The sequence below is a fragment of the Rhinatrema bivittatum genome, chromosome 5 (genome assembly GCF_901001135.1).
Source record: "Rhinatrema bivittatum chromosome 5, aRhiBiv1.1, whole genome shotgun sequence".
Taxonomy (NCBI): domain Eukaryota; kingdom Metazoa; phylum Chordata; class Amphibia; order Gymnophiona; family Rhinatrematidae; genus Rhinatrema; species Rhinatrema bivittatum.
The window spans coordinates 223422191-223448019 of record NC_042619.1 but is presented as its reverse complement, the minus strand read 5'-3'; the positions used below and the strand labels follow the sequence as shown (position 1 = coordinate 223448019).

General features: G+C 44.5%; 1 protein-coding gene across 1 annotated transcript; it reads left to right on the top strand.

Moving 5' to 3' along the window:
- Positions 1–900: 900 nt before the first annotated feature.
- On the top strand, positions 901–25415 carry RS1 (retinoschisin 1). Its single transcript, XM_029603247.1, has 5 exons — positions 901–909; positions 1907–2009; positions 5178–5319; positions 17900–18095; positions 24707–25415. The coding sequence occupies exons 1-5, from the start codon at positions 901–903 to the stop codon at positions 24857–24859; spliced, it is 603 nt and encodes a 200-aa protein (XP_029459107.1). The 3' UTR covers positions 24860–25415.
- Positions 25416–25829: the final 414 nt, after the last annotated feature.

The following is a 25829-nucleotide window of genomic DNA, read 5'->3' as shown; positions in this document are numbered from 1 at the left end:
CACCCCTGCCTACCTACACACACAGAGGGGTGAGGAAAGGGGGGAAATGCTCACATCATACACACTCCCCCTACACCACTACCTCCCCCTCAATGTACACACTCCACCCCCCATACGCACAGGGGTGAGGAGAAGGGAAAAACATGTCCCCACTTATACACATTCCCCCTACACCACTACACCCCACTCCCCAAATACACTCACACCCAGGGGGAAGAGAGGGCTACAATGAGGAGTGGGATGTGAGAGAAAAGGAGGAGGAGGAGGGAAGATGGGGGAGGGGGGAGTGAAAGGAGTAGGAGAGGAGAGGGAGAAGAGAACAAAGTGGGAGAGCTGGAAAAAGGGGTAAAAAGTACACACACCCTCTGCATCCCCACTCTTATCCCACCACACCACGACCTACCCCCCACAGCATCCCTCACATCCCTCCCCCCAATACACAGAGGGGTGAGGAGAGGGGGGGAGAGAGCACCTCAGTCTATACCCCCCCACCCAACACTCATACCCCCACTCCCACCTCTCCTACACTCTCATCCCCACACATAGGGGAGAGGGAGAAAGAGTGCCCCTCCCCTACGCACACAGACGGCAGGGGGAGGAGAGGGAGACAGAGGGAGGCGAAGGGTCCCCAGCCCTAAACACTCATCCCTGACCCTCACCCTTCTTCCCCACCACACTCCCTGTCTACAGTTTTTCTCACCCCCTCCACTAAACACATACATATGGGGGGCAGGGGAGGAGAGGGCTACAAAGTGGGGATTGTGAGGGGGGGAAAGCCTGCCCCAATTCATACACACCACATGCATGCCACCACTGGCCCTCATCTCCATCCATACCCCAATTACACCAACACCTTTCCCCCTCCCCCACCCCTCCCAAGGATGAGGAGAAAGCGACAAAATGGAGAGTGTGAGTGAGATACTGAGGGGGAAAGAATGTCCCCCATCTCTACACCCCCCAACACATATACACACACATACACACACATATACATAATGAGGAGGGGGGTTAGAGGGGGGGGAGATGAGGAAAGTGCAAGGGGGGGACAAAGTGCATATACACACACACACACACATATACATTCTGAGGAGGGGGGGGACAAAGTGCATACACACACACACACACACACACACAGAGTATTTCCCGCCTCTTCCCTCCTCTCCCCCTCCTCGTACACACATTCACTGGGGTGAGGAGAAAGTGAGTGTGTGAGAAAATGGAGAGTGTGAGTGAGAGACTGAGGGGGAAAGAAATATCCCCATCTCTACACCCACACATACATACACACATATATCCCGTCTCTTCCCTCCTATCCCCTCCTCACACACACACACACACACACATATTGGGTGGGGGGGGGGGGGGAGATGAGGAAGCTACAAGGTGGAAAGTGAGAGGGGAGAGGGGGGATTCAAAGTGTATACACACACATACATACACTGGGGTGAGGAGACGGGGAAAGAGTACCCCCAGCCATATACACCCCCTATTCACCTCCCCCCGCCTTCTTCTACATACATTTCCCCACTGACAGGGTTGGAAAGTGAGCCAAGCAGGGGCGCAGCCCCTAGTGAATAACTAATAAAAGCGGTAAGTGCATCTTCATGCGAGCCCTCTGGCAGCACTTCCCCATTTGCAATCACTGGAGTCACTGCCCTCCCCGGCGCTGCACAGCCCCACACTGCAGCCTGCTACTGGGGCTTGATAATATCTTTAAAAATAATCTTTTAAGTTCTCTGAGATTCCATATTTTACAGTGGTGCGGCAGCCTAGTAACGGTTGCATATCTTAGTGGGAAGACTTTGAGGAGCATCAAACATTTCGGAAATAAACAAGTGTGAAGGGGATTGGACTGGATTGCAGCGGCCCTTAAAAACCAATGTGTCTGTGCTTGCTTGTATTGCAGCCAGAGGCTAAATTGGCAGAGTGGCACAACAACACCTGCAGATGTGACTGCCAGGGTGGTCCCAACTATGCGAGGTCTGCCGGAGTCTTAGGCTGCATGCCAGGTAAGGGCGAGGCTGGCAGACGTGCCTTCTCTTTCTGTAATAGTACAGTGCCCTCCACGTCTCCAGCATCATCAGTCTAAGAGGCCTTGCAATAGGTTTAGGACTTTGGAGGAAATCCAGAGATTTCCAGCACAGCTCTGAAAGTTGTTGACATGAAGCCTCTCTATTAGGGACAAAGGAGGGCGCCTCTATTACTTAGCCTATAGTAGGACTGCTGTATGTCTCATTGGTAGAGCTGGCGCACCTTAGAGCAGAAATTTGTGAGGCTTAATTGTAGCTTAGATCAGTTTTTTTTTTCCCAAAATTCCACCCCACTGAAGGTCTGAATCTCTGGAGCCAAAACTGCTCGTGTGCAGTGATCAAACACATAAAATGAACAAAGGCATAATATATTCTTTTGCCTCTGTTTGTGAATTCAGAGCTCACTACTTTAAGTTTAAAAGAGACATCTTCATATGTGTGTGTGTATATCTATCTGTATCTTCCTCCAAGATAGGAATACCACATAAGGAAAGATGGCATCTGAAAGTAGCTACCCAATGAGAGGCTTTTTCTGTGCCATTAGATCAGGTGGGTTATTGGAGCTAACCCCATCTGGGACATGTGCCCTGTCCTGCTTCCCAGTCTCTGCCTCTGGCCCATGCAAGTGGTGATAAAAACATAAGACATGCCATATTGGGTCAGACCAAGGGTCCATCAAGCCCAGCATCCTGTTTCCAACAAAGGCCAAACCAGGCCACAAGTACCTGGCTAGTACCCAAACATTAGATAAATCACAAGCTACTATTAATTACCGTAATAGCAGTTTATGGATTTTTCCTCTAGGAACTTATCCAAACCTTTTTTTTTTGTTAATTATTTATATTATGAAACAATATATTTACTTCCTTTCTTCTTTGGAAATGCAAATAATTTTAAATGATTAATTGCTAACTACTGTAAACCGATTTGATATGCTTGCATGAAAAGTCAGTATATAAAAATTATTAAATAATAAATAATATTTTTATTAAATTTTTCAAGATCAAGAAAGACAGTAAAAATTCAATACAACCATGTCCAACAAGAAAATGAAAACATATCTTCCAATGCATATACATTTATTTATACTTATAAGGCTACACCTACCTTACTCCTACCCCTGGGAGCCCATATTCCCCTTCCCCCCCCCCCCCCACCTGAGCCCCCCATCACAGAATTGGACTACATTTATTTATCCAGTATACATTGCATATCAAGTACATCAGATGAAATCAACAAAGTTACTCTGAAATCAGCTTAGGCCTATCAAAAGCAGGAAATTGGGTACATAGATTTGCCTTTGCCTTATCCAAACCTTTTATAAACCCAGTTACACTAACTGCTGTAACCACATCCTCTGGCCATGAATTCCAGAGCTTAACTATGCGCCGAGTGAAAAGAATTTTCTTCAATTTGTTTTAAATGAGCTACTTGCTAACTTTATGGAGTGCCTCCTGGTCCTTCTATTATCAGAGAAGGTAAATAACAGATTTACATTAACTTGTTCAAGTCCTTTCATGATTTTGTAGACTTCTATCATATCCCCCCTCGGTCTGTCTCTTCTCCAAACTGAATGGCCCTAACTTCTTTAGCCTTTCCTCATAGGGCAGCCATTCCATTCCCCATATCATTTTGGTCACCCTTCTCTACACGTTTTCCAGTGCAGCTATATCCTTTTTGAGATGCAATGACCAGAATTGCACACAGTATTCAAGGTGCAGTCTCACCATGGAGCGATACAGAGGCATTTTGTCATCCATTGTTTTATTCACCACTCCCTTCCTAATAATTCCTAACATTCTGTTTGCTTTTTTGATCACCATAGCACACTGAGCACTCAATTTTAATGTATTATGCACTACGATGCCTAGATCTCTTTCCTGTGTGGTAACTCCTAACATAGAACCTATCATTGTATAACTACAGCAAGGGTAATTTTTCCCTATATGCATCACCTTGCACTTGTCCACATTAAATTTCATCTGTTATTTGGAAGCCCAGTTTTCCAGTCTCGCAAGGTCCTCCTGCAATTCTTCACAATCTTCTTGAGATTTAACTACTCTGCATAATTTTGTGTCATCCATAAATTTGATCACCTCACTCGTCGTACCCCTTTCCAGATCATTTATAAATATATTAAAAAGCACCGGTCTAAGTACAGATCTCTGAGGCACTCCACTGTTTACCTTTTTTCCACTGTGAAAACAGACCATTTAATCCTACTCTCTGTTTCCTGTCTTTTAACCAGTTTGTAATCCACGAAAGGACATCGCCTCCTATCCCATGACATTTTAGTTTTGTTAGAAGCCTCTCATGCGAGACTATGTCGAACGCCTTCTGAAAATCCAAATATACCACATCTACCGGTTCACCTTTGCCCACATGTTTATTCACCCCTTCATAAAAATGTAGGAGATTTGTGAGGCAAGACTTCCCTTGGGTAAATCCATGTTGGCTGTGTCCCATCAAACCATGTCTATCTTAATGTTTTGTGATTTTATTCTTTATAACAGTTTCCATGATTTTTCCCAGCATTGAAGTCAGGCTCACCAGTCTATAGTTTCCAGGATCACTTCTGGATCCCTTATTAAATATTGGGGTTACATTGGCCATCTTCCAATCTTCAGGTACACTGGATGATTTTAATGATAGGCTTGATATTGGTGATAAGCTTGTGTTGTTCTGAAGAGTCAGTTTGCATTGCTGTGTTACTCTGAGCCATATTTATTGCAGATGCAAACGCAATGGGTCCTTTGTTATAAACAGACTTCCATAAGCAGGCTCAAGTTTACAAAAACTAGACCCTATGAGGAATTCAGGAGTGTTAGGAATGTCAGTGGGGCTGAAGCCCTGAATGTGGCAGTCTGTTATGTGTAGGCAATTGCTTGCATGGATTATCTCGGTGGTGACCTGCTAAGTGCATTGCATCAGGCCTCTATGTGCTAGCGATTACTGTTACTGGCAGTAGGAATCATCCTCTGCTCAGTGAGTGCCCCAGCTGAGGTAAGGGGACCTAGTCAGCCCCATCACAGCTGGAAATGAGTACAAAAATAAAGCAAAGTTCTGACTAATTTTAGGCAATTTGATTTTCTTTACAGTGCTGGTATGATCTTTGTACTGCGTGATTGATTGTTTTTTGTGTTACAGAGTGCCCGTACCATAAACCCCTTGGTTTTGAGTCCGGGGCTGTCACTTTGGACCAGATAAGCTGTTCTAATCAGGACCAGTATACCGGATGGTACTCTTCATGGACTGCAAACAAGGCACGACTTAATGGCCAAGGCTTTGGGTAGGTCGGGGGGGGGGGGGGGGGGGTGGTCACTGATGGCGGCATTTCTTCAAACAAGAATGTTTGGTTCTGTGTTCATACCATGTCGGGCCGTTAATACAGCAGAACAGGGTCCCATCCCCTAATCGCTGGTTTATTTTCCTGTATGAATTTTAACATTTCTTAAAGAAATGTATTTATTTATAATTTCTTACTTGTCTTCCTACATATGGTCAATTTATAGAAATATTTTTCAGAAAGCAAGGCTAAAGCATATGGATGTAATACCACTCTCCTCTTCCCCCCCTACAATCCATACCTTTCAGGGAGTTGGGTTTTTTTCAGAACTTTCTACATCGCTGTCACTGGAAATTAATACAGGCCGGAGCTACAGAGGACTTTGAGCCCCCGCACTCAGGACTTCCAGTAGATGCCAATGACAGTCATAGGCAAGTGACAGAAGAGGGGAGCACAAATCCTGTCAACTCCTTGATCAGCTGATGGCATTTGAGTGGAAAACCTACTACAGTAGGCGACATCTGGGAGGCTCATTTACTGTATACATAAATAAACTTTTTCACAGAGATTAGAGGCATTCTAACTACAAAAGAGATGCCCAAGGAGCCCTGCATTCTGTCCCTTCCTGTGACAAGGTCCGGCTCACCTGCAAAAAAGTATCCACCAGGTTCCCATGGGGAGATCCATTCAGTCCCAGCTTCTGGTTGTAACAGCTGGTGTTCACCAAGCTAATAAAAAGGTGTCCAAATTTTTTTTAAACTATTGCCTTTACCACATATCCCGTGGCAACAAATTCCACATCTTAACTATGATTGAAAAAATCCTTTCTCAAAAGTATTTTAAATCTGCTAGTTTCATGGCATGTCTCTTAGTTCTATTATTATTTGAAAATGTAAGTAACCGTTCCCTATTTAAGAACATAAGAAATTGCCATACTGGGTCAGACCAAGGGTCCATCATGCCCAGCATCCTGTTTCCACCAGTGGCCAATCCAGGCCATAAGAATCTGGCAAGTACCCAAAAACTAAGTCTATTCCATGCTACTGTTGCTAGTAATAGCGGTGGCTATTTTCAAAGTCAACTTAATTAATAGCAGATAATGGACTTCTCCTCCAAGAACTTATCCAATCCTTTTTTAAACACAGCTATACTAACTGCACTAACCACATCCTCTGGCAACAAATTCCAGAGTTTAATTGTGCTTCGAGTGAAAAAGAACTTTCTCCGATTAGTTTTAGATGTGCTACATGCTAACTTCATGGAGTGCCCCTTGGTCCTTCTATTATCCGAAAGAGTAAATAACCGAATCACATCTACCCATTCTAGACCTCTCATGATTTATCTGCTGCATCCCTTCTTCTGATTTCATACTCCTCTCAGTTGTCTCTTCTTCAAGCTGAAGAGCCCTCAACCTTTGTAAGGAACCCGTTCCCTTCCCTTTATCATTCTTGTTCCCCTTCTCTGTACCTTTCTTAGCTCTTCTTGTCTTGTGTGAGATGGGGCGACCATACTGCAAATAATACACAGTACAAGGTGTGGTCACACCACAGATCTATACAGAGACATTCTGTTATTCTGTTTTATTCTCCATTCCTTTTTGGATAATTCCTAACATTGTATTTGCTTTTTTGACCATCACCATACACTGAGCTGAGGGTTTCAGTATATTGTTAACAATGATTCCAACGTTCTTTTTTCTGAGTACTATTTCCAATATGGAATCGTGCAGTTTGTGTGTGGATGTAGATAGATAGATATAGATCGATAGATAATATATGCTCCAGATGTGCTTTGATGTGGTTTTTCTTCAAGAATGGCTTCCTTTTAGCCACCCTCCCATGCAGGCCAGTTGTATGCAGAGTTCTTGATATGTCTGAATGGTGCATCTCCACTCCAGTCTCAGCCAGTGTGTGTGTGTATATATATGTGTATATATATATATATATATATATATATATATATATATATATATATATACACAGTATATAATTAAGATGATTTTTCCCCAATGTGTATCCCTTTACACTTGTGTACATTAAATTTAATTTACCATCTAGATGCCCAATCACCCAATTTAACAAAGTCCTTCTGCGTTTCCTCATAGTCTGCTTGCAATTTAGCTACTTTGAATAACTGTCATACACAAATCTGATCACCTCGTTCTGTGCTCCCCTGACCAGATCAGCTTTGGAGTGATTTTCAAAGCCACGTGCACACCTAAAACCTGATGGATTGCTTGTAAGTGGCTCTGAGAAAGGAGCCCTGGGCATACGTGTATAGGTACATGTGGAACTGGATTAGACGTCACTTTTATGTGCACTCGCAATAGGCATTCCTGGAGGGCAGAGTTGACACAGGGATAGGACTTGCCCGCAGACCTTTGCATCTTTAAAAGTCTGCCCATTTGCATGCAGAAGTGACACAGTGCTGGGAGCAGGTGAAACCTCCTGCGTGTAACTTGTGTGCTAATGAGGGGGCTGTACACTAGTGTTTGCAGAAAATTTAGCAGTACAGTCTGTGTGTAATGGGGGGTGCAGACTTTACCACTAGGTGTGGCATTCTAACATTACTCCTCATTGTTCCCAGTTCAGATCTCTGGAACACGCTGCCATTTACTTTTCTGGAGCAGTCCACATGTATGGGGGGGAAGAGTCAGTTACATAGAACTTGATGGCTGAGAGAGATCATATGGCCTAGCAATTCTACCCAGCCACTTCTGCACTCCTTCAGTGCTTGTCCCATGCTTTCTTGAATTCTGATACTATCCTCATTTCCACCACGTCCAGAGAGAGGTTGTTACAGAAACGGTGATGGACGGATGTATCTGGAAAAACCCAAAATGGGGCTCTGAACATTCAGTAGGAAAGGAGGGGGTTCCACTGTTGGAACTCAGTAATGCCCCCAGTTCAAGAGAGGACTCCATTGTCTGCTCCTTTTGAATGTACAACAGGCTCATCCATGGGGCCATGGAAAGGCATGGATGTTTAGAATAGGTACATCTGAGACTTCCCGTTTCTCTTCCTACCCAGGTTTGTGAAAATGGTAAGAAAAAAAGGTAATATATAGGAAATGTCAGCTCAAGGTCAGAGAGTCATGCATCAGATTCCCTCCCTATCAGATGCTTTCTGAAAATCCAGATACAGTGTATCTGCCAGCTAGCCCTCAACTACGTGCTTATTTAGACTTTCAGAGAATTCTAATAGATTAGTAAAATATGACTTCCCTTTGCTAATCCATGCTGCCTTGACCCCGTTAATCCATGTTTATTGATGTGCTCAATAATTCTATTCTTAACAATAATTTCCACCATTTGGCTCACTGTCTGTAGTTCCAAGAATCGCCACAAGCTTGTTTTTTTAAATTAGTATTACATTGGCTATCCTTTAGTCCTCAGGTATGCTAGCAGATTTTAATGATAAGTTACAGATTACCCATAGCAGGTCTTAAATTTCAAATTTTAGTTACTCCAGAACTCTGGGGTGAATATCCTCCCGTTCTGTGATTTGCTACTTTTTAGTTTGCTCTTGCATCTCTTCCAGATTTATGTAAATTTGTGTCAGTTCCTCCAGGTTCTCAGCTACAAAGAATGGTACCAATGTGGATACCCCCAACTTCAGCTGCAGTGAAAAATGAAGCAAAAACTTCATTTAGTTTTTCTGCAGTGATTTAATCCTCCCTGAGCACCTCTTTAATCCTGGTTGTGAAATGTCCAACTGACTCCCTCAGTCTTTTTAGATTTGATGTACTTGAAAAAGATTTTTATTTTTTGCCTCCTGGCAAGTTTCTCTTGACTTCTCTCATTAATATTTTACATTAGATTTGCCAGTGCTTATTCTTGTTCCTATTTTCCACATTAAGATTTGCTTTCTGTTTTTTTAAATGATGCCTTTTTGGCTCTAATAGTTTCTTTCACTGCACCAGTTAGCCATACTGGCATTTATTTGGTCTTTTTTTTCAACTTTATTTATTTATTTTGGCATTTTATATAAACAGTGGTTCCAAAAGAGGATCACAACGGTTTACAATCTCCACATTCATATCATGGTCAACGATCCATGTGTTAACATTCACCTTCTAGTTCAACACCATTACATATACATATTCTAATTCATAACCACAAATATTCTATATTTATTTATTTATTTTATTTATTGTTTTTGTTATACCGAGTTTCATGATAGGCATCACATCAACCCGGTTTACAAATAACAAGGAGTGTAAAGCATAACGTAACGTAAAAAACAATATTTTCAATAAGAACCTTAAACTTTAAATACATGAATCAGAAAAAGGGAGAGGGAAAGTTACAAAAAACAAGGAAAATAAACTTGGGATGGAAGGGGAGAAATTGAACAGCACAATATTTACATTTCAGCCTATTGATACATTAGAATAGCAAGTGAAAAAATAAGACTATGAAACGGTACATAGGTAATCAAATGAATAAATATGACACAGTTGTGAATGGTAATAGTATGATAAATATTCAGCAGGAATTAGTGAGAGAGGGTTTGAGGTTGGTTGATTCGTGTTTACATTCCATTATTGCATACGAGTTAGTGCTAGTGAGAGGAGGTGTTATTCAAGGATTGGAAATGCTTTCTTGAAAAGCCAAGTTTTTAGTCTTTTCCTAAATGTTAAAGAGCATGGCTCTTGTCTCAAATCAGGTGGGATCGAGTTCCAGAGAGCTGGACCTGCTGATGAGAAGGCTCTGAGACTCAAGGATTTATGTTGGTAGGTTTTGGCCTTTGGAATTTGGAGTGACTCTTTGTAGTGTTCCCTGATAGGCCTGGCGGAGGTGAATTTTTTAAGTGGTATTTGTAGGTCGAGTTGCGTGTGTTGGTTGATAGTTTTGTAAATGATGTTAATGGTTTTGTACATGATTCTATAGTGGATCGGAAGCCAATGGAGGTTTTTGAGAATAGGTGAAATGTGGTCAATTTTCCTGTAATTTGTAAGGACTCTGGCTGCAGAGTTCTGAACCATTTGTAAAGGTTTGGTGTAAGAAGCTGGGAGGCCTAATAGTAATGAGTTGCAATAATCTAGTTTGGAAAAGATTATTGCTTGCAAGATTGTTCTGAAGTCCTGAGTGTGAAACAGCGGTTTTATTCTTTTCAGGATATGTAATTTGTAGAAGCAATCTTTGGTGGTTTGGTTAATGAATGTTTTGAGGTTGAGACGATTGTCTAGGATGGCTCCTAAGTCTCTTACGTGGGTTGTTTGAAGGAGTGTGGGTGGTTTAGGAAGTGTGTTATTGTTTTCTGGTGATATGAGCAGGAATTCTGTTTTCGAAGCATTGAGTACAAGGTTTAGACTGTTGAGGAGAAGTTTAATTTCTAATAGGCAACTGTCCCAGTATTCCATTGTTTTTGAGATTGATTCTTTTATAGGGATTACGATCTGTACGTCGTCTGCAAAAAGGAAATGTTTCAGGCTTAATTTTGTAAGTAGTTGGCAGAGTGGTAGCAGGTAGACATTGAAAAGGGTGGGTGAAAGTGATGATCCTTGCGGCACTCCTCTATTAGAAGGGTGGTATTGGGATTCTTTATTATGAATTTTGACTCTGTATCCTCTGTTTTCTAGAAATGTTTTGAACCAGTTTAGTGTGGCACCTGTTAAAACAATGTTTGCCAGCTGTTTTAGGAGAAGGGCGTGGTTGACGGTGTCAAAGGCCGCCGAGAAGTCAAGGAGGATTAGTAAATATGCTTGGCCTTTATCAATACCAGAGAGTAGGTAGTCCATGAGTGAAATTAGTAGCGTTTCGGTGCTTGCGGCTTTGCGAAAACCATATTGGTTTGGGGACAGAATACTGTGGTCCTCTAGGTAGTTGGATAGTTGGGTGTTTACCAGTTTTTCCATGATTTTAGCTATAAATGGTAGGTTGGAAATAGGGCGGAAGTTGTTGGGATCACATGCATTTAGATTTGGTTTTTTTAGCAGTGGCTTGATTGAGGCAGTTTTTAGGTCATCTGGGTAGATGCCATGTGATAAGGAGCAGTTTATAATATCTGCTAGGGTTTTTGCTGTTGTGTCCAGGATAAGAAGAAGCATTTTGGTAGGGATTTGATCAAATGGGTGTGATGACGGTTTCATTCTTTTTAATACATTTTGTATCTCTGTGATTGTGATGGGTTCAAAGGCATTAAGCTGGATGTCTTTATTTTGGGGAAGATATGTGTTATCTGGAGACGTAGTGTTTGGAATCAGCTGATTAAGGAGATCCGATATTTTTTTGTTAAAATGAAGAGCCAATTCGTCTGCTTTAGTCTGGGCTTGTTCGGGTGGTATATCTGGAGTGATAGGTTTAGTGAGGCTGGAAACGAAGGCGAATAGAGCTTTTGAGTCAAAGCTGAGATGATGAACCTTTCGGGCATAGTAGTCTCTTTTGATTTTCAACGTGGTACTTTTGTAAAGATGGAGTGATCGTTTGTAATCAGAGAGTGAGGCTGGTGAAGGGGCTTTGCGCCATTTTCTTTCTTTTTGCCGAAGTAATTGTTTGAGTTTTCGTAGTTCATCATTATACCAGGGATGTCGTTTGGATGTATTAGCAGACCTTGTTTTGGTTGTCAGTGGGCAGAGAGTGTTTGCTATAGATTTTGTTATTTTGGACCAGGATTGGAGGGCAGCGTTAGGGGTAGATACTTCAATGAGTGGTAGATCCGAGGTTAGAGCTTTACTTAGATGTTCCGAGTTGCAAGGTTTTCTGTATAGGAAAGAGGGTCTTGAGTTGAGTTTGGAGTCTGATCGAGGTAAGGAAAAGCTGGTGGAGATTAGAGAGTGATCTGACCATGGGACTTTTTTGCAATTTGGTTGTTTTGTAAGAGAAATACCAGTGTTTGTAAAGAGTAGATCGAGCGTGTGGCCTGCTTTGTGGGTGGGTTTATTGATTTGTTGTCTGAATCCCATCGCTGACAGTGCGGTGAGGAGGGCTTCACAGTTTGTAGAGAGGGGAACTTTGTCAACATGTAAATTGAAGTCACCCAGGATTATAGCAGGGGAGTCAAGATTGAGATGCAGAGTTATGGTTTCGATGATAGGAGAGGAGTCTGACTCTAGTAAGCCTGGAGGGGCGTAGACTAGCAGGATTTGGAGTTGTTCTGATTTGAACAATCCTAGTTCTAGTTTAGTTACTGTACTGATGGGGTGGTGTGAGAACCTTAAGGATTTTTTTGCAGCTAGGAAGATACCCCCTCCTCTTTTTTTTTGTCTTGGGATGGAGAAGAAATCGTAAGTCTGCGTTGGTAATTGGTTAATGAGTGTGATGTCCGTGGATTTGAGCCATGTTTCTGTTATGGCGCAAACGTCTGGGGTTGTGTCCTGCAGTATGTCGTTGAGTATAAGAGTTTTGTTGGTGAGAGATTGGGCGTTGAATAGGATTATGGTGAATAGGGTGAGGCCTAGTAACTGTGTAGTGGGGGAAATCATGATTGGGATGAGTGATTTGTAGGTGCGTGGTCGGTAGTACATTATTGTTCAGGTTGGATCGGTGCTGGATGAGTGCTACTGGAGCTTGGATGTGCTGCTAGAGACTGGATGTGTGCTTCTGTAGCCTGGATGAGTGCTGCTAGAGATTGGATGTGTGCCTCTGGAGACTGGATGCGTGCCTCTGGAGACTGGATGAGTGCTGCAGGAGACTGGATGAGTGCTGCTGGATGAGTGCCTCTGGGGACTGGATGGGTGCTGCAGGAGATTGGATGAGTGCTGCAGGAGACTGGTTGAGTGTCTCTGGAGACTGGATGAGTGCCTCTGGAGACTGGATGAGTGTCTCTGGAGACTGGATGAGTGCTGCAGGAGACTGGATGAGTGCTGCAGGAGATTGGATGAGTGCTGCAGGAGACTGGATGGGTGGATGTGTGATCGCTGGATGGATGGATAAGGGTGGGTAATGGCTCTTGCTCTGGGACGCTCCAAGGGGCGCGCTAAGGGGCAAGCCCCTTAGGTCGCGCTCCTTCGGGTGCGCGACGCCTGGTGAGCGACGCCCCAGGGAGCATCTGCAATTTAAGGGCCTGAAAACAGTGCTGGGCTAGACGGCTGGGTTGGGGGTGGGAGCAGTATCACTCACCACGTGGTCCTGCTGCTTCTCTTTATTTTGCAGGTTTCTGAGCCCCCTTGTCCCTTTTTTTTTTTTCTCTTAATTTCCCGGTTCACTGTTCACTGCTGGCTCACAGAAGGGAGGGGTGAGCGGGCTCTTGCCCCGACTGAGCTGTGCCGACCGCACGAGCCCCTGCAGTGGAGGAGGACAGAGACTGAGAAAGGATCCTGGCAGAAAGAGGGACGCCCAGGGAAGCGTCTGTAATTTAAACGCCTGAAAACAGTGCTGGGCTGGGGGTGGGAGCAGTATCACTCACCACATGGTCCTGCTGCTTCTCTTTATTTTGCAGGTTTCTGAGCCCTCTTGTCCCTTTTTTTTTTCTCTTAATTTCCCGGTTCACTGTTCACTGCTGGCTCACAGAAGGGAGGGGTGAGCGGGCTCTTGCCCCGACTGAGCTGTGCCGACCGCACGAGCCCCTGCAGTGGAGGAGGACAGAGACTGAGAAAGGATCCTGGCAGAAAGAGGGACGCCCAGGGAAGCGTCTGTAATTTAAACGCCTGAAAACAGTGCTGGGCTGGGGGTGGGAGCAGTATCACTCACCACGTGGTCCTGCTGCTTCTCTTTATTTTGCAGGTTTCTGAGCCCTCTTGTATTACATCATACTATCAACTATGTAATCAAGTTCATATTCATACACATTGTTTTTGGTCAACCTAACAGTAAATGCAAGTTCCAATTCTACTAACAATACACTTCAGATCATTCATTCCTTATTGCTCGTTCTATTAACATTATCTCTGGTACTGATGTGGTAGTTATCCGCATAATGGTATTTTACGTTAAATCATAAGCATTTCTAAAGAGCCATGTTTTCAGTTCACGCTTGAAACTTTCTTTCTGTAAATCTGACTTGGAATACATTTTATCTGGGCTTCCAGTATGGTGTTTTTAAATCATTTCCACATCTCGTGCAGTCCTCATGTCTGTTCCTTTTAGGGTTTTTTTTTTGCAGTTAATTGCCTCATTTTATCATAAGTTCTTTTTTGAAAGTTAAGTTATATTGTGACAGTTTTAGTTATCACTGTTTGATAACTTTTGCCAAGCAGCTCCACCACTGCTTTGCCTTGTACCAGGTCCTGTACTCCACTGAAAGCTAGATCTCAAATAGCACCTTTTATCAGTTCCAAGACCAGCTGCTCTAAGAAGCAGCCATTTATGGTATCTAAAAAGGTTACCCCTATAGAATGCCCTGAAGAATCATCTCCTATTATGGTGGTTCTGATTTTAGTAGCTCATCTGATCTCTGGTCAGGGAGATGATAGTATACTCCCACAGCTATACTTTTCCCTATCACACACGAGATTTCTATGCATAGAGATTCCAGAATGCAGAAAGCTTTGTTTCCTGCAGGACTTTAATCCTAGTCGATTGTAAACTATCCTTAACTTATAGTGCTACCTATCACCAATTTAATCTACTCTGTCATTTCAATATATTTTGTACCCTGGAATCACAGTGCCCCATTGGTTATCATAGAAATATAGAAATTGCGGCAGAAGAAGACCAATAGGCCCATCCAGTCTGCCCAGCAAGCCTTTACACTTATTTTCTCATACTTGTCTGTTACTCCGACCGCTGAGTTCAGGGCCCTTATTGGTAACTTTTTTGATTGTAATTTTCTTCCACCCCCGCCATTGATGCAGAGAGCAGTGTTGGAGCTGCATCAAAGTGAAGTATAAGGCTTATGGTCTGAGGGTAGTAACCGTCATATCAAGCAAGTTACCCCGTGTTTGTATACTCATACTGCTCAGATCAATGCCTTGTTAGATGTTGTCTGGATGTAAATCCTATTTCTTCATTCCCCCTGCTGTTGAAGCAGTGAGCTGCACTGGATATGCATTAAAGTGAAGTATCTGTTACGCCCATTGGCCACGGGAGCCGCAACTGACTGTGCTCACCTCTCCAGTCAGCCCCTCTCATCCGCTGCAGACCGTTGGGGATGTCCATGGCACACCATGCTGCCTCTTTGAGCCTGCAGGCCTTGCCTCATGGCAGGAATGCCACCGACTTCAGGCTCTGCCCCCTGTGGGCTGTTAGCACGCGCGCCACATCAGGAAGATTTAAAGGGTCCAGAGCGGGAAACTCTGGACCAGCCTCTTTGATGACCTCATACCAGGAGGGGTATTTAAACTCCTCCCTGCCATTCTCTCTTTGAGTTAGCAAGGACTCGGATTGGACCTACTCCAGTCTAAGCTACTCTGCCGCTTCCATGCTGCCGCTGGAAGCTCTCTCTCTCGCTGCCCTTCGGGGTAACTGCTAACTAACCTGGGTACCCGCCCCTCGGGGGCCCTCTGCTTTATTTCAGGTGCCTTACAGGGAACAGGTACTCGCTCCTCGAGGGCCTGCTCTTCCTGCCTCGGTGCCTGTACCTTCAACATACCTGGTGGTATCGCATACCAACAGCGAACACCTAGTGAGTCCTCTAACTCTCAAGTCTATCTCATCCACAGTATACCCTTGCTGGGAATCCTGCTGCGAAACCTCTTTTCATCAACGAGGAGAGAAGGACTTCCCCTGCTGAGGTCCCTGAGACTGCAACTATCAGACTGCCTCACTGCTGCCACCTCTGGTGGTTCTCTTCAAGCAACTTAATAAAGAACTAACTGTGTTTTGTGCATTACGAGTCTAGCCTAGTGCTGTGGCTCCTCACGGGATTCCTCCCCGTGGGCGTGGTCATCTCCCACAGCACCCAAGGATCCACCAAAACACACTTAACCATAACAGTATCAGGCTTAATTTGTTAGTGGTAGTAACTGCCGCAATAAGAAAGCTACTCCCACACTTATTTGTTTACCCTGACTGTGCAATTCAGTCCTTGTTGTTTGTTGTCTGAATATAAATCATCTTTTCTTCATTACCCTGCCGTTGAAGCTGTGAGCTGTACTGGATATGCTTTCCAAGTGAAGTAACAGGCTTAATTGGTTAGGAGTAATAATCACCGCAACAAGCAAGCTACTTCTACACATATTTGTTTACTCAGACAGTGCTACCTTGCTGGTTGTTGCCTGAATGCAAATCCTCTTTTTCACATTTCCTCTTGCCATTGAAGCATAGAGCAATGTTGGAGTCTCATTAAACGTGTGAATGTTTATTGAATAAGGGTATTAATCACCAGGTAGTAGTCATCATTCCCGCAAGCCACCCCCATTACCTCTTCTCTTCATTCCCATCCTCCAGGCTTTATGGATCCACAGTGTTTATCCCATGCCCCTTTGAAATCCTTCACAGTTTTGATCTTCACCACTTCCCTCCTCTTTCCACCTGGTCTCTGAGATGCCTAATATGTCTATATCTTTGCTTAGTCATAGATTCTTACGTTTTATACTTCTGAATTTGCATATAGACACCTAATTGCATTCCTTTTACTGTATTCCTGTTCACAACCTGTTAACCTTTAGCAGTTGATTTGGAATCATTAATATTTGCATGCTCTGCATTTATATCCATCTGATCTCCCTCAGCTTATTCTACATCCTAACAGGATACTGTATTTTGCCTGCTTTTACGATATATTTTGCAATAGCTCGTTTCAGGCCAGATGTTCCTCAGCAGCTATCAGCCTTCTCTAGGATCCAATTAGAAAAGTGCCTGTCCCCCTCTTATTACAGCAGCAGCTGAATTCCATTCTGGTTAAGATGAAGTGTATCCCTTCGGTATAGGCTCTCCCAGATTTTAATTAATGTAAAACCCTCCTTCCTACCCCCTCTGTCTCATCCAGGCCTTGAGAAGCCAGAGCCCAGCCCCTCTCTGGGGGTCCTGTGCGTGGAACGGGAAGCATTTCTGAGAATGCAAGCCTGGGGGTTCTGGACATACGTCTCCTAACTAGAAGCCTAAATTTGGCCTCCAGCCCCTTTTTCTTACACTTTCTTATTTGATGATAATTTTGAATGGATTTGTTTATGAACCTAAGGGAAAACCTTTGTATATATTCATTTCACATATAAAAAATAATGAATTGACCTTCACCTTTCTATAGCACCACGAGGTGCATGCAGGCTGTACAAATACACACACCGGGTGATTTTCAAACACCTGCATAAGGCTATTGTCTGTGGGTACTTTATCCTGAATTTGTAACGTGGACATACTCAAGTCTGCTTTGAAAATTCATGGCTGTCTCCAGTATGCGTACCAATACATGCACCCAGTGTTATGCCTGTTCCCGAACTGGCGAAACCCCGCGCGTGTATATTCACACACGAACGTTGGAAATTAGAAAGGCTTCTTTTAGATCCTTTCCTTGCTTTGGGAACATGCCTTGTGTGTGCGTGTGAAAGCGCACTCATGCCTTTACCCGCCCTGGTCTGCGGTTCATTTTCAAAAGGTGACTTATGCACGTTAACTGGCTTCTGTGCACATCCATGCTTTTGAAAATGGAACCCTATGAGACCTTGGTTTCATGGTGTTTGAAATTTTCAGGATTTATTATTGCCTCAGCCAGGTTGAATGTGTACTAGTGCCTCCGTAACTTGGGTTGCCTGTTCTGTGCAGGTGCGCCTGGCTTTCCAAATTTCAAGACAATGGGCAGTGGCTGCAGATCGACCTTAAAGAAGTAAAGGTCATTTCTGGCCTCCTGACCCAGGGGCGCTGCGATGCGGATGAGTGGATGACGAAATACAGTGTGCAGTACCGGATCAATGAAAGCCTGAACTGGGTCTACTACAAGGACCAAACAGGAAACAACCGGGTGAGTGGATGCTGAAGGTTGGGTGGAAGTAGTTCCAGAGGAAAAATTAAAGGTTAGCAGCACATCTTCTACTCTGTTAAATAAATAAAGCAAAGCAAAATACATTGGGAAGCAGAAGTTCGTAATTATGCATTCTTCACTTTCAGAATTTTTTATTTTGATGCTTAAACTTTTTATTGAGTGAATATTAGCAATGTCTGGACTATATTGAAACCTTATGTATATTGAACTGAAGGCCAGTTTCTTAAACAAACATTTTTAAGTTTTAACCATCTATAATGAACAATAGGATTATGCAGAATGACTTCATATCAACAACTAACACATATCGGTCTGCCAGGTCTTTTGTCGTTTGACATTAATTTCTGTTATACTATTCACACCTCTATTCATCATGTCCTCCGCCTTCATTGCTTCCCTGAATTCTGCATATTTACTGCTTACTAGAACCACTATATATATATAGATATAGATATATACACACACACACAGACACACGTTCTCTATCTTCTTGTGATTTAGAATATTTTGCTCAATAGTAATTGGATGATGCGGAATCTGAGTTTTTATAAATAAAGATCCTTGGGTCCTCCCAAATGCCTGCTATAAAGCCAGCCTTCCTCGTTTTTCTCAGCAGCTTCTCAAAACTCTGGGAAGCTTTCGGCTGACTCCTCTTCAACCAGGAACTCCTTAGGACTCCTTCCTCATGGGGCGGTTTCTTCCCTTCTTAAAACTCCCACCAAGGGCAAAATCCTTTTAGCAAAACCTCTCCTGAGGCCGATGAGGAATTTCAAACACCTCTGCTTGCTGGGGTCCTCTTTAGATCCTTTAGGGCTCTCTTTGTTCCTTCTCTTTTCCTTCCTGGAAGTACTGGGCACCTCTCCCTCAGTTCTCAGTACCCCCCGTCCCTCGAAAAGGGTTTCTTTTCTCTTCAGAGGCTCCTAAGCAATGAGAAGGTCCCATTCTGGGTATTTTCCCTTTAAAGGAAGGACCCCACCCCCACCCCTAGCACCACTCCAGGGAGAGGAGGCACCCTCAGACTGCAAAATAGGAACGTGCAATCGTTTTTCCCGAATTAGGCAATGCCAACGAAAATGTCTAATTTGGAATGGTTCGGGAGAACCGAAAAATGATTTAATTTTTTCCAAATTTCGGAAAAAAATTCATTTTTGAGTTGTGCGCACTAACCCGAAAATCAGGGCCCCCGAAAAAAAAACAACCCCCGAACCACAGGAAAAACGAAATTCTCGCTGGGGGGGGGGGGGGGGGGGGGGGGGCGGGAGCCCTGAAACGAAGCCAGACATGAAATCTTACCCGAAGCTCATCTCTACTGCAAAATGCAAACTGGCTGCTGTGGATTCAGACTTTTCTGGACTCCATTAGGTACAGGAGTTTTATTAAACCCTTGATGCATCCTCAAACACTCCCACCTGCACAGACCTTATTAGTAGGGGCAGGGTCTGTCAAGACCACCGACACTAAAGACTACAGAGCTCCTACACTAGTAAGGAGCAGATTTGAGGGCTTCCCTTACACCCTTCCCGACAAACGGCTTGTTTGTAGAGTGTGAAGAAAAGCTTTTGATTATAGAGAACGGAAAACACTTGCTAGTCCTGAACAATCACGCAGTGCCTATGGATGCAGTCACTGCCTGCCTGGCACTACAGATTCCATTGCGTGGTTGCACAATCTCCAGCTCCCTAGGTTCCTCTTGCTTTACTTGCAAGAAAACTCACTGGTTAATACAGTACATGCAGAATCAAAGGGAGGCGAAGGACAGGAAAAAAAATCTCAAGTGTTCCATCTTTTCAGAATTAGAATATCTTTTTTGAAATTTTCAGATGTATCTTCAAGATATTTCCAAATTTGGTGAAAAAGGTGCATGGTCCCCCGACACGGACCGTGTTTCGTACAGAGAACTGGATCGGGAGGCACCCAAAATCACAACTTTGCAAGGTTTTTAACCTCTGGGAAACAATATGATTGAGGTGGCAGAACAATTCCAGACTTCATTGCTTTGATTGGATGCCCTTAAGTATATATATATATTTTTAAAAGTCCTCATCGCATCTATTTTGCATATATTGAACCTGGAATTATTCTACCACCGAATCATACTGTCTCCCAGCAGTTAAAAATCTTGCAAAGTTGTGATTTGGAAATATCTTGATGATGCATCTGAAAATTACAAATAAAAGATAATCTAAGTCTGAAAAGATATGGACATGAGATTTTTTCCTGCCCTACTGTTTCTTGTGCAGCACAGTACATGAACATATTCCAGGCCACTTGCATGTGAAAAGGAATGCCAAGACATATCCACAAACTTTTAAATCACATAAAGAGCAATGGGCTTAAATTTATTTATGTATTTATTTATTTTTATATTCCGACATTCAATCTGAGATATCACATCGGTTTACATTCAGGTACTGTAGGTATTTCCCTATCCCCAGAGGGTTTACAATCTAACAGGCCGATACAGTACAGTCAGCCTGCTCTTGGACACGCATTTTCCCTATCCCCTTATTCAGTAAGGGGCGGAAAACGCACGTCCAACCCGCGGCACCTAATAGCGCCCTCAACATGCAAATGCATGTTGAGGGCCCTATTAGTTATTCCTCACGATACAGAAAGTAAAATGTGCAGCCAAGCCGCACATTTTACTTTAAGAAATTAGCGCCTACCCAAAAGGTAGGCGCTAGTTTCTGCCAGCACCGGGAAAGTGCACAGAAAAGCAGTAAAAACTGCTTTTCTGTGCACCCTCCGACTTAATATCATAGCAATGTTAAGTCGGAGGTCCCGAAGGGTAAAAAAAAATTAAAATGGGCCAGCAGCTGTCAGGCCAAAAACCGGACGCTCAATTTTGCCAGCGTCCGGTTTCCGAGCCCGTGGCTGTCAGCGGGCTCGAGAACCGAGTATTCTGAAACCTTGTCTGAGTCTTCCAAGTTCCCGAGTTCTATGTCTCGTCTTGTTCCTGCCCTCAGCCTCCGTCTGGCCTCATGCACTCGTCGTTCCCAAGTAGCAGGGCTGGAAGGGCTACCGAGTGGCCAGAGGGCTACTCTTGAGACCAGCATTGCGTTACTGGGTCTCTCCGGTGCGTGCAGGTCCATTGGAGGGCTGAGCCTGCCTTGTTCCAGTTCCTGATGTTCCTTGCCTTGATCCTGGTCCAGTCTCCTTTTGCCCGTTTCTACCGCACCACCTAATTTGCATACTGTATCGCACGCACCGGCGAGTGGCCGGTGCGCGCGCCGGGAGAGCGGGCGTTCGTCCGCTCTCCCGCGTTCTTACTCAACCGGCCTGAATGTTTGTACCTGAGGCAATGGAAGGTAAAGTGACTTGCCCAAGGTCACAAGGAGTGACAGCGGGACTCGAATCACACAATCACACCCTACAGAATACAAGGCACCATAAACCACAAGAAATTTCACTACTACAGGCTTGAGGCTGGGTGGCAATTTACCACTCTTCAGCTGGAATTCACTGTCTGAATGACCGTCCTCCTGGTTCTCCACCTCCTCTGTTTCAGACTCTCTAGGTGAAACTCAAGGTGCTGGGAACCCCCCCCCCCCCCCAGAAGAAAATACACATAGCATCCTCTAGGGACTGAGAACAAAACAAAAACTTCATTATTATTAAAGGAAGCATGTCTCATGCACCGAAAATCTGCTCACCCGGCATAAAGCCCCAAATTACACCCACAATTCAATTGAAAAATGCAAATAAAGACTAAATTTGAGCGAACAACAAATATTTTGTAGTTTTGTGATTTTTTTTTTCTAGAATGGATTTTTTGAAATGTTTATATTTGTTTTTCAAATTTTCCTTTTTTTTTTTTTTCCTGTTAAACCATAGGCAGCTGTCTCGGGTGCCAAATTACTATAGGCACAGGCGCGTCGCTGCCATCCCTAAATCTGAGCCTGCTGACATGGTGCCGCTTTTCTCCTCTAGCAGCACCGGCTCCAGACTGCAGCAGCAACTCAGCATGAAAAAAGAATCATTGCGGGGCTTTCGGCAGCCCTCAGTGCGTAACCCACCCCTCGCTCGGGTTTCCCCTGGTAACAGGAAGCCCATGTGAGACGAGGAGCTGGGAAGCCACAGGGTCCATCAGCGTGCAAGGGCTGCCAAACACCCCGCAGTGATTTTTCCTCATGCTGAGTTGCTGCTGCAGTCTGGAGCCAGCACCAAGACCTGGAGGAGGCGGGAAGTGGGGATGATTTGGCAGGAGGGCTCATTTCCCCCCCTCCTCCCCCACTTTTCCGCAGGGGCTAACCCCCTCTCTCCTAATTGTCTATGCGTGTGTGCTGTCTTAATCTGGCCCCGTGTAATCCAGGACAACAACTAAAATCTTCCGATCTTCAAACTTTCGTTCACTGAGTAGGTCATCTGCTTCTTTTAGAAAGTCCAATGAAAAGTGGAATAAGAGCCCCCAATTTCCTACCAAGAGAGCAGCACATTCGATAGCTGATTCCTCTGAACATGAAGCCTTTTCATAATGGGGCAGATTTTTAAAAAGTATGGGCGTGCGTACTTTTGTTCACGCACCCGACGCAAACAAGAGTACGCCGGATTTTAATAGATACGCGCGTAGCTGCGCATATCTTATAAAATACGGGGTCAGCGCGCGCGCAAAGCTGCGCAAAATCGGCAGCCTGTGCGCACCGAGCCGCACAGCCTGCCTCCGTTCCCTCCGAGGTCACTTCGAAATCAGAGCGGACTCGGAGGGAACTTTCCTTCCGCCTCCCCCCACCTTCCCCTCCCTAACCCACCCCCCAGCCCTATCTAAACCCCCCTACCTTTATTATAAAAGTTACGCCTGCCCGAGGCAGGCATAACTTGCGTGCGCCGGACAGCTGCCGGTGCGCGATTCCTTGGCCCGGGAGCAGTTTCAGAGGCCTCGGCCACACCCCCGAGCCTGAAGCACGCCCGCGGCCCCACTCCCGGAACGCCCCCAGATGACGCACCGGCCACGACACGCCCCCCCAGGAAAGCCCCGGGACTTATGTGCGTCCCGGGGCTTGTGCGCGCCACCGAGCCTATGCAACATAGGCTCGGCGTGTTCAGGTTGTGGAAGGGGCAGCTTTTCGCGGGTTACGAGCGTATCTTACACACGTACCCCTTTGAAAAATCTGCCCCAATTTCTGCAGCCATCATGAATTTCTCCAAATGAGGCTGCCTGGAGTGGAAACTTCCAGCAAAAGAATACACTTGGCAAAGCACTCAGGAACAAACAGCACTTGCAAGGAAAAGGACAGACAGAGAGGGCCCACAGAAAGACAAGGCAGTTCTTTGAACAGGGATCCTTACTTTGAAAGGCCTCCTCGAAAGAACAGGATGCACTGGAACAACGGCATCACTGGAAAGCCTCCATTCACTGATAAATCTTTGAGTTGTACTAGTCATGGCTAGACTGGCGGTCTTCTGGCAGCCACTCCAACCTGTATCCCAGCCGCTGACGCCCCACTAGAAAGTGTGGAGCAACATCGGCTCAGGAGACTTCAGGCTTCTGTAGCATTGCCCACAGCGTCACTCCAGTCTGCTCTCTGGTGGTTCCCCAGCAGAGGCTCCTTCATGAGGCTGGCGTCCTTCTGTGGCTTCTCCTTTCTGCATCAGACACGCTCCTCCCCACACAGAATAACGGCTGCTCATGTACTCACAGAGCAGAAGACAGGTTATACAGATCTCCATGCTCATGCTTACACATATATACTGTACATATATAAATATAGCTTGACTAAATGAACCTACCTATGTCCATCTGTAGCATTCTGTGGTTTTGTCAATTGGACACTTGCAATTCCTCCACAGAAAAGAGAATGGAAGTCTGTAACTGCTGACATACTGTGTGGCCATTTCAGCAGCACTGGCTCTCCATTAAAGAACATAGCAAGAAAGCCTTCTGCATATCAGTCTCCTGGTGGCCGATTTGATCAAAATAGTTTTTTCTCTGGTGTAGGCCTTCCATCCTGGGCTTAGCCTTTGCTGCTAAGTAGAAGGTTCAGTGCTCTTTAAAATGAGATCTGGCTGCAGTTTCAGCACTAATGCACAATTCACTAATCACTCCTCTGTAGTTGCTGTTTTTAAGGAAGCAGTAATTCTGGTGCTCGGTAAGGTGCAGAGCCCACAGTTTACTGAAGCAGTACAGCAAGACTCATGAATCAGCAGTCACACTTTTCACACACTATAGATTGGATTGACTAACTTAAGCATATAACCGTATAGTATAAAATAGCTCAGTTTGTCCTTTAGAAACAGAGCATGAGTATGCAAAGCAGTATTGCCATGGCTGTATCCTACTGAGTCTCCACAAGTTACTCTTTCCTGAAAAGCTGAGTGTGGTCGATAAATTCTGCAGGTGCTTTTTACAGACAAACAATAGGGTTAAGATCCCAGCTTCAGGGATCCCTAAGAGTTACACTTGTACAATACAGGGCTAGCCATCCAAATGCCACAAGCAATCACTGACAGCTTGCAGCATGCCACGGTGACTTGCAGAATTTCTGAGGGTTGATCACGCATTGCTGGTGCTGAGGGACATTTTTCTAAGTAGTACCATGGGTCAAAGAAACCTATTTTGCTTGGCTTGTTTTTCTCTCTTCCTTTCCATTTAGGTATTCTATGGAAACTCTGACAGGTCTTCTTCAGTCCAGAACTTCCTGCGGCCTCCTATCATAGGTCGCTACGTTCGAATCATTCCGTTGGGTTGGCATGTGCGTATTGCTGTCAGAATGGAACTCCTAGAGTGCATGAGTAAATGCACATAATGTCATCAAAAGACAATGCACAAACCTTTGCACGCCATAACAAGCGGAGTTAGCAATATTTAGAAATAAATAAAAAAGATATGATGGAAATGAACCAAAACCTATTAATATCTAGTCATAGAGAGTCAGTGTTGTTGCCTGATGCATCTTCAGAGATACACAATAAAATAATGTTCCTTCCCTGGACTGGGTGTTCTCCAAGGACAGCAGGATTCGGCTCTCTTGTATGGGTGATGTCATCAGATGGAGCCCGGGTTAGAGCAGTAACTGCCATGCTACGAGAGCTTTCTGACATGTTCTACTAAGCATGTACAAGTTGTCTTGCATCTGGGTGTTCACACGGGGCCCCTTCACTTTGGTATATAACTACAGTTCACAGCAATCCTTTATTTGATCCAGCGCTTCCTTGACTTTATCTCTTAAAGAGATTTTCTCCCTTGCAGGGCGTAACCGCAGACTTATCCTGCACATCTTATCTGAGGCTCGCCATGTGCCAATTGCTGTGGCAGAAGCGTTCAATGCCAATTGTTCGATCTGACCAAGTGTTTTGCGCATTCCTTACCCTTGTCCACCAGTGTTTCAAAGTTGTCACATCTCTCCCGAGGGAGACACTCTGACAGGCCTTTACCTTTTGCAGGATGTCATAAATGTATTAGCTCATGAAGAGCTGGCAAGATGTTATGTGAGAAATTAACAGAACATTTTCATAAACTTCTCTCCCAACAAGGTCAATGATATATATATTCCCTTCTTGAATGAGGATTTATCTATCACATACTGATGAAGTAGCTGCCGTTTTTTTAAATCAGTGAGCCTTCTGGCCACAGTACATGTCTGCCTTCTTATTTAGGGAATGTCGGGTGGGGGTCCTCCCACATTTCCATCTGCAGCTCCTTGAGGATACCATGGCCTGGCCATGCCATGACGCCCTTGGCGGGGAGGAGGGATGTCCAACAGATTTGCCCTGGGC

What these genes read in the sequence shown, in the direction of transcription:
- RS1 (XM_029603247.1), top strand. An exon ending in CTTAATGGCCAAGGCTTTGG is followed by an intron (nt 5,320 to 17,899) that starts GTAGGTCGGGGG and finishes TGTTCTGTGCAG; the next exon opens with GTGCGCCTGGCTTTCCAAAT. An exon ending in ACCAAACAGGAAACAACCGG is followed by an intron (nt 18,096 to 24,706) that starts GTGAGTGGATGC and finishes CTTTCCATTTAG; the next exon opens with GTATTCTATGGAAACTCTGA.